The sequence below is a fragment of the Pelophylax lessonae genome, assembly GCF_965119305.1.
Source record: "Pelophylax lessonae genome assembly, chromosome: 8".
NCBI classification, from domain to species: domain Eukaryota; kingdom Metazoa; phylum Chordata; class Amphibia; order Anura; family Ranidae; genus Pelophylax; species Pelophylax lessonae.
This window is the reverse complement of record NC_138775.1, coordinates 71,680,983-71,695,317: the sequence shown is the minus strand read 5'-3', so window position 1 is coordinate 71,695,317 and position 14,335 is coordinate 71,680,983. Positions and strand designations below refer to the sequence as shown.

The following is a 14,335-nucleotide window of genomic DNA, read 5'->3' as shown; positions in this document are numbered from 1 at the left end:
ATAAAGACCAGCCAAATAAAATCAGTTCAAATACTGTGCAATGAATACATATAAATGTACTTTTTAAAGGTAAGATCAACAAAACCAAGAGATTCTTTATTGGCGACAGTTTGGAGGTTATTCCAATGACATATAGTCTGGGTACTAGTACCGATACCCCACCATTCTTTATTTTAATGTTCATAAAGATGATGCTAAATGTTTTCTTTTTAACTTAAAGTGGATGGAACTTAAAAAAAAAAACACACAAAAACATTCTGTTTCCTTATAGCAGATTAAAGAGCACAGGGCTTGTGCTGTCTAACCTGCCCCTCCCCTCTCTTAGCTGTAAAAAAAACCTGGCTGATCCTACCTGTTCCTATGCCCCCCCCCCCTAGTGTGCTGACCACAGTAATCATGGCTGCTGATCCCAAATTATTGTGGTCAATTTACGCGTCCCTGTCTTCCCGCTGCTCTCCTCTCCCCTCCCTGCCTGTCAGCTCCTGTGTGTAGAGCTGACACACACACAAACACACACACACACCTGTCTCCTCCTCCCCTTTTAGCTATTAGTAGCTGGCAGTAAAGTTAAATATTCCTGCCTGCCCCTCTGTTCTATCAAGTGCTCCTCCATTTTTTACATGTTTTTTTCAAAATTGTCCCTTATATTTTTCTGATTGGCCATGGCCAGTCACCTGACCTCCGGTCGGTCTTCTCCCCCAATCTAGGGCTACAGTGGGAGAGGCTGAGCAGAGCACAGCAATCGCATGACCTTCCGGGCTGACATCAGAGGGGGGTGAGACCTGCCAGAATCGATCTGAAAAAAGGTATTTACAGGGACAATTTTGAAAAACATGTACACTGTGTAGGATCACTTAGGAGAACAGAGGGGCTGACAGGAATAGTTCTTTAACTCTACAACCACTTTCATATATTCTTGTTAACAAATGAAATGGACAAGGACATAATTATTAATACTCCTTGAGCAAATATTTCTTATGCCACCTTTGGAGGCAATAATTGCAATCAAGTACTTTCTGCAGCTCAGAATAAAACGTCTACTCTTCTCAACTGGAAGTTTGTCCTACTCTCTTGGAGCAAACTGCTACAGTCGTTTTCAGTTTCAAAGGTTCCTTCTTCCATTTTAAATCGTTCCAAAATTGTTCCATTGGAACAGATGAGGATTCAGTAGACCATTTTAAAACAGTCCAATGTCTGCTTATCAACCATGCATAGGTTCTCTTAAAGTGGAAGTAAACTTCCATCACTAACTTTTACCTATAGGTAAGCCTATAACAAGACTTATGTATAGGTAGTATAAATATCTCCTAAACGTGTACCGTTTAGGAGATATTTACTGTACATGCAGCCAGTGACATCACTGGTGAATTGGCTTTGAATGAACGGCACCCCGTGCCATTCCTTCAGAGCCTTGTACATTAAAAGGTGGCTCCCGTGCGGGCATGACATCATCGCGGCACGGGCCAGTCACAGAGCCAAGCAACGCGAACCCAGATGCAAGACGGGTGAACATGGGATCGCCTGCAACTCTGACATTTCGGCACTGGAAGAGCTTAGTTTTAACCCTTTCACTGCCAGGTCCATGTAGCGTACGGACCTACAGTACTGCTTGCAGCTGGCCCCGTATGGACCTCATTTCTCCTTCTGCTACAAGCTCATGGTCACTTCAATGACCATAAACTTATAGCAGAATTGTTCAGCAGACTCTGATCATCAGATTACAATTCGCTGATCAGGGTTATTAATCTCAAATGTGGAGTCCCCTGTCTTGAATCAGGAAGGTCCATGGGTCCAGAAAGAAGCAAAAAGACATCCCCCCACCGCAGACATGGGTGAGGGTGCCCCTTCAGGCCGAAGAGGGCTTGTCTGCAGGTCTGGAAGAACCCGCTCTCTGTGAAAAGACTCCTCGCCCCTAGCAGCCTGTGGAAGAGGAGTACTCTTCCCCCCTATTAAGACCCTTAAGGATATCATTCAGGAAGATCCAAACAGGCGATCACCCAAAAAGGGGAGAACAGAGAAGGCTGTCTTGGAAAACTGGTCTGCAGACCAGCATTCCAGCCATATAAGGCGCCAAAGGACCACTGCTGTCACGGACAGCCAAGAAACACTACAGACAAAACTGCAACCCCCTAGACCAACTATTCCAGCTTGCAAAGGGCAGGGGGGAAGCTGCTCCCCTTCCAGATCCTGGTGCAAAAGCTTTGCCCACTACGTTAAAGGCTGGGACAACAATGCTATGGTGAACACTGGCCTAAGGCCTGAACCGGCCAAAAGGAAACATGTGGCGGACCAAAGTCTCAGCTCTCCCATCAAAAGGGCCTTTAAGTCGGAGACTCCTCCACCTGAATTAAAGCGGAGTGATTCGTCCTGAAACCATAGAGAATACACCACAGGTGGGACTGTCCACTTTTTTAAACAGGGACTCTTCAAAGGGATACCATCTCGCAAAAACACTTAGGCACCAACATAATGCATTTAGGTCACTGACTTGTGACAATTTTGCAAGTAAGCGAAAAAAGGGGACACCCTTTGCTGCTTTTGGGGAGCTGCGGGTACCAAAGGAGACCGTCACCTCCGACGCAGCAACAGCTGCATCCTCAAATTTTTAAAGTTGCCTGCACCGATACAATCAGTGCATCCACCAGCGCCGTTGCATGCGTGGCTGCAGTGGAAGAGGAAACATCCTCACTATCAGAGCACTCGAAGTGCGTGGACGCAGACCCAGTAGGGTTCCAACACACCAAGCTCACCCTGAAACATAATCAGGAATGTTGCATAGAACGAAAACAGGCAGGTGAGGGTCGCCGACTGTGATCCCGCAAGGTGACGCCGACCCAGGGCGCCCACGAATAGACCACCTACTGAACCCAGCGAGAAAACAAACAAACAGGGGTTGCCCTCCAAGCCCCTCCATAGAGGCCGCGTGAAAATAAAAAGAAAATAAGATCCTGTTCCCTGAAAGCATGTTATACAGTACAGTGCTTGTGCTGTATAATTTGGCCACTTCTATCCCCTAAAAAACCTGACTGATCCTGCCTAGCTCTGCCCTCCCCTCTGTAAACTGACCACGGTATATCTTGGCTGCTGAGCCCCGACACCGTGGTCAGTTTACGTGCCTCCGTCATGCGCAGTGCTGCACTGTCCTCTCCCCCCTCCCCTCATGTCAGCTCCTGTGTGTGTGCCGTGCCCTCCTGCCCATCCCCTGCTGCCATATATGTACAATAACTTTCTCTACTAACTAGAATCCCCTCTGTTATATCGGGTATATCGCTCAGTGCTTTTGTTTTATAGAAATTATGCGGGGCAATAACTTATTGAAGACCGCTGCTGAACAGTCACGTGACCGCCTGAGGCTCTCCTCCTGGTGATGTCAGAGGGAACCTCAGCTCCTCCCTCTGCAGTCCTCAGAGCGGGGCAGAAGAGCGGTGCGACATCAGCTGACTGACAGCGGCGCTGCAAAATGCGGTATTGCCCTTGCATCATTTTTAAAAAACAAAGGCACTGAGCGATATAACCTGATATAACAGAGGGGTTTCTAGTTAGTATAGAAAGTGACTTTACAACGACTTTAAGGTAGGTTAATTTCTCTCTATTTTTTTATTGCACAGAAAACAGATTAGAGAAAACTCACTTGCTGGCTCCTCCATTGCCATCATCGTTGTCAGAAGATGAGGAAGCAGATGATGTTGGGAAGTAGGTGGAATCCACATGGTTGGGGCTCCCGCTCTGTGCTGGGTTAATGGGAGAAGAACGCTCGTACAGTGGGGTGTGTTTGCCTTCATGAGGAATGTTACTGTAGTTATTCTGTTCAGAAACGCTCTTATTTGTAGGACTGACAGTGGCAGTGGATTCTGAGAGGTTGTATGGATATGGACCTTTACCAATAGCACCACTATGGCCGGACAAGTGAGGGGCCTGTAGGGAAACAGAGAAGATGCTTACATAAAAGAAAATCAAACTGTCAGTGGGATTTTAAACAGTCAAAAAAAAAAATGCCGAGACAAGAACAGTTACCAACCAGCAAAGTAGCAGAAACCCCACCAAAAAGGTGTTTATTGTAATACAAGAGCCTATTCCTGTAAGAATCTGCATCATTAACCACTTAAGGGAAAGGCCTAATTCTAACACTTGTTGTTTACAAATCAAAACGAGTATTTTTTGCTAGAAAATTACTTCGAACACACAAACATATTTTTTTATTTTTTTTTTTAGCAGAGTCCCTAAAATGGAGATTGTTGCAATACTTTATGTCACAACATATTTGCGCAGCGGTCTTACAAACACAATTTTTATGCCGAGTAAATAGATACCTAACATGTCATATTTCAAAATTGCGCACGCTCGTGGAATGGCGACAAACATTATTACTTATTCTCCATAGGCGACACTTGAAACATTTCTACAGGTTAACAGTTTAGATTTACAGAGGCGGTCTAGGGCTAGAATTTATGCTCTAGCTCTAAGGATCACTGTGATACCTCACATGTACTGTTTACATATGTGGCTGCAACTTGCGTATGCGCTCGCTTCTGCGCACGAGCTCGGAGGGATGGGGCGCTTTAAATTCTTTTATTCTCTTATTTTTACACTGTCCCTTTAAAAATAATTTTTTTTTGATCACTTCTATTCCTATTACAAGGAAAGTAAATATCCCTTTGTAATAGAAATAAGCAGGACAGGTACTCTTTACATTGAGATCTGGGGTCAAAAAGACCTCAGATCCCACATCTACACTTAAAAGCAAACAAAAAAAAAAAAGTTGCTGAAAAAAAAAAATGGGCCCTTCAAGGCTGTTGGGAGGAAGCGATGTATGATATCACTCTGGTCCTCCAAGGCCATAGAGTCGAGTGGGGGCCATCTTGCCCTCACTAGACTTCCTGCCTAGGACCGAATTGTTTTCTCTGCTACCGACGGCTCTGGTAAGCGGGGAAAACAACCAGGAAGCGACAGGAGGGGTGCACCTCTCCCACTGCCTATAAAAAAGTGATCCCACAGCGTATCCGCTGGGACCACTTTTATGTGAAAGAGGACCACCCGCCCTGTAAGAAAAAAACAGGGTTATTGCAGCGATATACTGCCATAACACTGGTATTTAACGTCAAAGTAGCGACCTAAAACTGTGGTGGGCGGTCTGAAAGTGGTTAAATATCAAAAGTTTGGAGTGAAAACAGGATCAATTGATACAGCAGAAAATGCTTTTTCTAATACATGAATTTAATCTGCAGCAGTTTTTGAAATAATCACAATAGCAGTGCAGTATTATTATGAACTAGTGCTCACATAAGGACCCAGCTAAATGAAGATAAAACAGACATAATACATACCATAGGCTTTGATTGTACAGAAGGCAGAGGAGTCATCTGAGATGAGTTGCCCTGCATCATACCGTAAGCTCTGTTTTGATTTGGTCTGCCTGCTCATAAGAAGAAATACTCCATTAATTCATAAAAATTAAAATCAAGCACACAGATACCAAATATTAGTGGAATATATTAGTGCAATGCAAGAGAAAGTCGAATGCACATAAAAGTGGAAAGAATGATCATGAGGCCGCTCCGTGTGAAAGGTCCGCTGCGGGACTTTTTTTTTTTTTTCTTCCACGGAGCGGATGACATTTCTGTCATCCGCTCCGTGTGCCCGCATATCATCCCATCCGTTTGCGGATGATATGCGGACATAATGTAAGTATATGGCACTGCGGATGTCAACGGATGACACCGCTGACATCCGATTTTCCTTCCTTTCCGTTTTTTACACGGAAGGAAAAATGGGGTTCTGTTCCATTTGTAAAAACGGAACAGAACTGAAAGGAGGAAAATCGGGTGTCAGCGGATGGTATTCCGCTGACACCCGCAGTGCCATTCACTTACATTATGTCCGCAAATCATCCGCAAACGGATGGGATGATTTGCGGACACACGGAGCGGCCGTGTGAAAGGAGCCTAAAGTGGAACACATTTTCAATAACTTTTTTTTTTTTTTAAATCTATGTAAAAAAAGTACCGCTGGAGAGGATAAAAAGTAAAAGAAAGGCTGAAACACCTTTTCAGTCTGCAGGTCCAGGCACTTTTGTCATGTGATCTCTGCTAAAGGGGAAGGTCCACATTCAGACTAACCCATCATTACCTTCATCAGAGATCACGAAAACCTTCTATCTTGGCTTTTAGAAGTTATAGTCAGCACAGAAAGGAGCCTAAAGCAGCATTTTCTCCAGATACGTACAACCCCCTTATTTATCAATCCATCACTGCAAGGCTCAACGCAGCTTTGGGTTAGGTCTGCCTTAAACTGATCAATGGAATTACGTTAACCTACTCCTAGAAAGATCCCGCTGGGATAGCACAAGCTGGTAACACTTGTACAGTTTTTGAGTAAAGAGCATATACTGTATGCTGACAGTGAAGATGCAAAGTGATAACTCATGAGGACATTCCTGCTCCATTGTCCAATCTGTAGGCTGGGGATGTTTTCTTTCTCAAGCTGGGCTTTCAAGCAGGAGTGCCTAGAACACAAGACTGGCTACAAGATTTACAAATCTGTTGGCAGTTAAAAAAAGTTCCCAGATGTGTAGTTTAGTTAAGTATTTAGCCGCTTTCCTTGATTTCAGTGTTCCCTCTTATGTTAGGAGCTAAGGACTAGATGACTCCGTTTAGAATTAAACAACCAGTCAAGATAATTTTAAAGCTGCACTGAAATTCAAGGAGCCAATGATAAAATGTCATTAAAGCGTATGTATAGGCTGAAAAAAAATGAAAATGGTAAAACATGGCTTTCATCAGCTCACTTTTTGCAGTCTCTGCCACATGAGATTTCCCTTTACTTTGAGTCCCAACAAAAGGTAGGAGGAAATCTCTCCAAAAAGGAAGGGAATTTCTCCTCCTACACAGTTGTCACTAGAGCAAATGCCTCTAAAAAGGAAGAATTGCCCAAAACCTCCTCCTCTTTGTTGAATATCGAATAACATTTTGGCCCACTGATGGTGGTCACTAGGACAAACTGAAAGTTTTTGCATTTAAAATAGTCTTACATACAAATTGCATCATTACCCTTAAAGTGATACTTAAGTTTTTTTTTTTTTATTAAAAATAACATGTTTTACTTACCTGCTCCGTGTAGTGGTTTTGCACAGAGCAGCCCGGATCCTCCTCTTCTCGGGTCTCTCTTCGGCGCTCCTAGCTCCTCCCTCCTGTTGAGTGCCCCCACAGATAGGAGCTTGCTATTGGGGCACCTGAGCCAAGCCACAGCTCCCTGTATCCATTCAGACACGGAGCCCCAGCCCAGCCCCTTTCTTTCCTCATTGGCTGACTGACAGCAGCAGGAGCCAATGGCGTCATGCTGCTGTCTCAGCCAATGAGGAATGGAGTATCCAGCAGCTGAGACGCTCCTGCAACATCGCTGGATCTAGAAAGGGCTCAGGTAAGTATTGGGGGGGGGGGGAGGGAGGGGGCTGCTGCACACAGAAGGTTTATCTTAAAGGCATAGAATGCATTAAGAAAAAAAAAGCCTTCTGACTTTACGGCTGGCACACATGGGTCAAATATTAGCTGGTTCAACAGAAACCGGCTAACATTCAGCCTGTGTGTACAGTAGCCTGTCTAACGACCGGCTTTTATTGAACGGGCATGCTGGAAAATCAGCATCCGATCAGCAATTGCAGCCAATGTGCCGAGAGCGCTGATCAGTCTGTTCTGGGAGGGCAATCCACCTGTCGGAACACAATAGTTCAGCTCAGTTTTTTCGTTCAGCACGCTGGGTTAAACAAAAACACTCCCCGTATGTACCTAGCATAAATTAACTTTATATTGGCTTCTTTTAGACTAGGTTTTTACGGCTGGGTCTAAACTGGATCCAACTGTGGTAAAGTCTTCAGATTCTACAGGGCCAAAAGCACACTGGAATCGCACCAAAGTAGTACACAAACCTTTTTCAATATCTCACTGTGCTGAGTCGCTCTGATGTGAACGGGCACCTCTGAAAAGGGGACGTGAATGGGCACCACTGAAAAGGGGACGTGAACGGGCACCACTGAAAAGGGGACGTGAACGGGCACCACTGAAAAAGGGACGTGAACGGGCACCACTGAAAAGGGGACGTGAACGGGCACCACTGAAAAGGGGACGTGAACGGGCACCACTGAAAAGGGGACGTGAACGGGCACCACTGAAAAGGGGACGTGAACGGGCACCACTGAAATGGGGACGTGAACGGGCACCACTGAAATGGGGACGTGAACGGGCACCACTGAAAAGGGGACGTGAACGGGCACCACTGAAAAGGGGACGTGAACGGGCACCACTGAAAAGGGGACGGGAACGGGCACCACTGAGAACGGGACGGGAACGGGCACCACTGAGAACGGGACGGGAACGGGCACCACTGAGAACAGTGTGATTTCCATTTTCATCCAATTCAAGTTGCATCAGAATTGGCACTAGTGTAAAGGATCCTTAATCCCTGAAATGCCAGCACTGGTTTGGAGAGGGTCTAGCAGCAGTTTGAGCCAGTAAGGGCTCTGCTACATTGTAGGGCGCTTTCAGACCATATATAAAATAGGATTACTGGAGGGGAGAGCATAAAGTTTACACCTCTATATATACTGCTGATCCTTTGCTATCCAATCACAAGCTGCAGCAGCATTGTTTTACCGCAGTGCATTCTGCAGAGCTTCAGGGCCTAGCTGTGCTCTCCTCCATTTTTTGGATGATAAAACAGACCGCATTTTTTCAGATCTCTCTTTTTTCTGGCAAATAACTTCTATCCATTACTGCATTATGCTTGGCTGTAGAAGGATGATATACAGCTTTTTTTTTTTTTTTTTTTTTTGCAAAATAGCAGAATGAATTAAAGTGAGCAAACACCGATAGGACATGGAAGGTGCCATTGCTGACCTCCACTTCTGAAAATACTGACTGCAATGCTGATCTAGCTTCAGTAGCTTCAATAGTCAATACCTGAAACAAGTACACAAACACGGAGATCAAGACTTGCTTATCCACATGCTTGTTCTGGGTCATTGACTCAAACTAGGGAAGCCAGGCACCTAGCATTATAAAGAGGTCAGCTATGGCTGCCCCAGTATATCCCTCAGTAAGGAGTTTTGCTTTTCCACTGTTGTGACTAGGAACCAGGGTAGATACCAGCACAGATCCTGCAGGACTGTTCGGTGCTCTTCCATGAAATGATTGTAAATCGCTGTCTCACAGTGACAAAGGTTGCAGATTTTGCAGCATAAAGCACTGAACAATAATTTCTGACATGATCTCTGAACTGATACAAGGATCTGACAGTTACAAATGAGCCAATAATGAAACCGACAAGCCCTAAAAAAAGGTAAGAAGTGGGAGCCATAGGGACCAGATCTTAAGCAATGAAAAACATTTAGGAATGCATTTTAAAGCAAGTACATTGAGACATTGGACTAACCAGGGTATGGAGCTGGTAGGTATGACAGGGGCTTGTTGGTGGCTCTGTAGTAAGCGACAGCTCTCTTGAAGCGGGAAACTTTATCATCTGTTCTGGACTGAAGAACAAATCATTTATATTTTTTAGAGGTGAACAGGGTTAGATTATTATTATACAACTCTTCCTTTACATTCTCTTTCCACTTCCATACCAATAACTTGCAGGCTTTATGGCCTTCATGCCAACACATAACATTCACATACAGTACTCCCATCAATTCCCATAGTCACACTTCCATTCCTACATCAACTAACCACATTAACTACACACACTAACTAGATCTAGATATCTCAGAAGATGTCCATATCCACTTGATTTCCGGAAGATTCATCCCCCCCCCCCCATGACCAAGCCATTTTTGCTTTTTGGCACTGCATTACTTTAACTGACAATTACGCGGTCATGCAACACTGTACACAAATAAAATCTATATCTTTTATTTTTACACAAATAGAGCTTTCTTTTGGTGGTATTTGATCATTTCCGCTATAAACAAAAAAGTCAGAACATTTTAAAAACAAAAAAACCCCAAAACGATTTTTTTTTAATTTTTGCTATAAAAAAAAAAAAAAAATCATATTTCTTCAAAATTTAGGCCAATATGTATTGTGCTACATATTTTTAGTAAACAAAAATTCCCAATAAGCATATATTGATTGGTTTGTGCGAGCATTATAGCGTCAACTATGGTGTATATACTGAAATATTTTTTTTTTTTTTTTAACAAGTAATAAACAGTGATCAGCGACTTATAGCGGGCAGTCTAACATTAACTGACACTTTGTGGGAATTAGTGGCACTAATAGAGCGATCAGTGTTAAACAAATGCACTGTCACTGTACTAATGACACTGGCTGGGAAGGGGTTAACATCTAGGGCGATCAAAGGGTTAAACATGTGCCTAACAGTGCTTGGTGAATTCACTGTGAGGTGCTTTTACTAAGGGATGTGCTGGTTTTTTATCCCTGCTTTGCAAAGAAACAAAACCTGGCACATCCCCACAGACAGAAGAGAGCTCTGTATTGTTTACAGTCACAGAGCTCTGTCCTGTCATCCTCTTCCCCAATTAGCAGCTGTCATTGGCCAGGACCTGCTGATCAGCTTGTGCAGTGACTAATCACAGCACAGCCGATGCCCACCCCAGAAGTGCTGGATCATGCATCTAAGTAGGTGATTCAGGGCAGGAGAGCCGCTTTGTCGTTGTACTCCTATGTGAGGTGGTTGGCAGGTGGATATAGAGAACTGAAAGCTCCTCCTTTGCTATTTTTCAGATTTCTTGTAATTCTTACTATTTATATATATTTTTTGGGGGTTTTACTTTGACGAATTATGCAATATAAAAATAATTTTATTCTCATTATAAATGGAATCATAGAGCCCTAGGATGTCCGACCGCTGCAGAGAAACTCACCAATAGCAGCAGTCTTCTCTGCAGCCCCTGGAAGCAGATTATATATTGGCACTGGGAAGAATTAAAAAAAAAAAAAAAGTAGCATTTCCCTGCATTTTATTGTTTAAGTGAATGCACAATTGTGCTGTAACAAGTATTTCACATTTACATGCAGCCAGTGGGTGGAACTCTATGCAAGCGGTGCTTGCATGCTCTGTAAAGTATCTGGTGTACTATGAATAAATCTGAACAGCAGACACACAGGTACACACCACATCCATCTCTCCTACCACAGAGACAGTGCTTTATTTCAAAGAAACTGCCTATTTAAAAAAAAATAATATAAAAAAAAAAAAATGAAGCATGTAACGCACACATTTATCATACATTTGTGAAATATTGGACAGTAACTGTCCATTGTCCTATTTCAATTACCTGTGAATGCTGAAAAACATCTGAAGAAATTGCATCCAAATCATCTGTATTTTTAATGTTGCGCACATAGTCTGCGACCGCTTTGATCACAACATCACATGGAGGTAAAACAAGCTGGTGAGCGCGAACCTAAAAAGGTGAAAGAGGAGTCAGTCAATAAATAATGAACCTTAATATCAAATAGCAATAAATGACACGGCTGAAAAGCTTTAACTGTAGTAAACCACAAGTCGCAGTGTCATTGGGAGTCTATCATTACAATAAATAATGATAATGGAAACGTTTTTTGCTTACTGCTGCACTTGCAATTTTGATACCAACGGTTCATAGAGTTAGACCTTTTAGAACTGTTAGATGAAATATGTTGCTTTGAAAACACATCAAAGGGCTAACTGTTAACCCTACAATATCTGACACAGATTGGCAATCAACCAAACATGATATGCCTCTGCAAAGTTAGGCTGGCCATACATTATACAATATTCTTGTACAATTTTCCTTTAGTAGATTTACCAAAACCATATAATATCAGATCAAACCTAAACACTTTGCATGCAAATTGAATCAGGCAGGCCCTTGAACTAAGTAGTTGAAGGTAAATCTTGTGTGTAACTGTGTGTTTAGGTTTGACCTCATATTGTATGGTTTTGGTAAATCTAATGGAAAATCGTGCAAGAAAAATTGTATAATATGTGACCGGCCTGTTTTATCCACAACAAACCCTGGCTTAAGAGCCGGTTCACACTACCGCGACCAGAAAGTCGCCCCATGAAGATGAGACTTGCGTAGAGACTTGCGTAGAGACTTGCGTAGAGACTTGCGTAGAGACTTGCGTAGAGACTTGCGTAGAGACTTGCGTGATAGGCGACTTTGTCTGTGGGGAATGCCTGGCTAATCTTTTTCTTCTTCCTGGAAAGTCTGTTAAGTCTCTTGAAAATAGATAAGGATCCGACTTAGAGGCGACTCCCATTGAAGTCTATGTGCACAAGTCGGATAGAGGTCGCCTTGAAGTAGTACAGGAGCGACTTCAGTAGTGCATATTAAGACGACTCTCATTCATTTACATTCAATTTGTGATGACAAGAGACTTGGGGTGACTTGAGGGCACACAAGTCGTGTCCCAAGTCGGAGTAGTGTGAACCGGCTCTAAAGGATAAGTTCACCTTTGGGAACATGTTACACATTCCACCCGTTTTTGTTCCCAATGCTGCAGCCGCTGCCCGATCCCCCCCTCCCTGTGACAGCAGTATGGGGAGAAGTTCCCCATACTAGCTGTCACTTTTTTAAATCAGGGTGGCTGTGTGGGGCTCTGCCCAAATGGCTGCATCATTTACAGAGCTGTGTGTGAATGAACTACAAGCCCCAGCATTCTTTGTGTCCGTCTGCTTGCATTTCTCAATGAACTACCACAGTGCTGTGGAGCGTGGTGGTAGTTTGATACTTCCCATCAGTGCATTGGCTTTCCCGTACGTGATGTAGGGCCACACAGATACACTGACCGATCTGCAGGAGACGTGCATGGCACCAGCAATCTGCTGATCACTGGTGCAATGGTTTTCAGGCGCAAAAAGAAATTCAATATTTTTTACCTGCATAAAAAATGTGCATTTATTTTTAGATTTTTCTAAAAAGAGAACTTATCCCTTAACATATTCTGCGTTCTGCCTTTAAATATAGTTTAAAAATATATATATATATTTTTTTTTTTTTTCAAAAAAGACAGATGCCATTTCGTTTACTAATTAAACATCATTCTAAGCCTGTCTTCCAACCTGACAGAACCATCTTGCACAGAAATCCTGAGCTTGGCTCAGTGTCATGGAGGGTAATGTCTTCTATGTATCTATCTGTACAATTGTACAATACAATAAAATCTGTCCAATTATATCCGACCCTTTGCGGCTCTATGGTTTGGCTCCCAGGGCATCATGTCTGGTACACTTAAAACCTTTTTTATTTTTTAGCAAATTTTGCAAGGTACGTTGCCTGAGCTTTCCTCAACCCACCCAAGTTGCCAGGACTTGGGACTGGCATCATAACACGTGTATAGCCAATCTGTCCACACATACCAGGGCCAATTTAGACAAGGAAAAACTAACCTTCTAGTATGTCTTTGGAGTGTGGGAAGAAATCTAAGTACCTTGAGGGCTGGTTCACAGCAGCTGCAGTCCAGTATATTTTTTTTGTGCACCAAAAATGCAAGGACAGTAGATTACATGAGTTCCAATGGCCTAAGTTCACAACAGTGTGTTCAGTTCCAGTACAGAAAAAAAAAGTAGAACATGCAGCATTTATTTCAGCACAAAACTACTGGAATGTGGCAAAATGCATCAAAAACGCACTGGAACATATCTAAACGCATCAACATGCATGTAGAAACACATCTGGACTGGCTTTCTGTGATGGGAACCAGCACTTTATGTTGGCGATATCCCTATACCAGCCTTTCGCAACCTTTTTAACACAGAGGAACCCTTGAAACGAATTTCTGGTCTCGGGGAACCCCTGCTTAAAATTAAAAATCCTCAACTCATGACATATTAATGTGACAGTCAGTGGGAAGAATGCTCCTTACTCTTATCATTCGGAAGAATTAACCCCTTACACATAGCTAAAAGGAGCAATGGTGTCATTGGAAACTTATCTGAGGCGCATGAATTGCCCATTGCTCGAAAAAAACCCGGCCCTATACAGTTGTTATACCAAAGGAAGCACAGATTAAATCACAGGTTATTCACATACTTTTAATGAGGCTAATGGATGATCTGGTCCAAGTAAACTCCAATGGAAAGCAGCTAAATCTTCATCAGGTAGGATGTGGTTACCTAAATGACATACATGCATTTTAGAGAACACTTAAAAACTGTGTACAAAAACTTTACTCACTATGACAGAAGGGTAAAGGCACTCAAACCCCAAATACCATTTTTGCATTTACTTTTTACTGTATAATGACTTTTGCATATAGTTTTAACCTGTGTCAAAGCCAGAACTAAGCAGAATGCGTATTTGATTGCACTATTTAAATAGCCTCGTACACACAATGAG

At 43.0% G+C, this 14,335-nt stretch overlaps 1 protein-coding gene across 1 annotated transcript in view; it reads right to left on the bottom strand.

The window, feature by feature from the left end:
* The window catches only part of FAM120A (family with sequence similarity 120 member A), a 134,076-nt gene that overhangs the window by 61,182 nt on the left and 58,559 nt on the right, over positions 1-14,335 (bottom strand). Inside the window, exons 3-7 of the mRNA XM_082265481.1 lie at positions 14,030-14,112; positions 11,288-11,416; positions 9,424-9,520; positions 5,325-5,413; positions 3,632-3,915 (exon numbers count right to left, since the gene is read on the bottom strand). Coding sequence (XP_082121607.1) covers positions 3,632-3,915; positions 5,325-5,413; positions 9,424-9,520; positions 11,288-11,416; positions 14,030-14,112 — 682 coding nt within the window. The remainder of the gene's footprint in view (positions 1-3,631; positions 3,916-5,324; positions 5,414-9,423; positions 9,521-11,287; positions 11,417-14,029; positions 14,113-14,335) is intronic.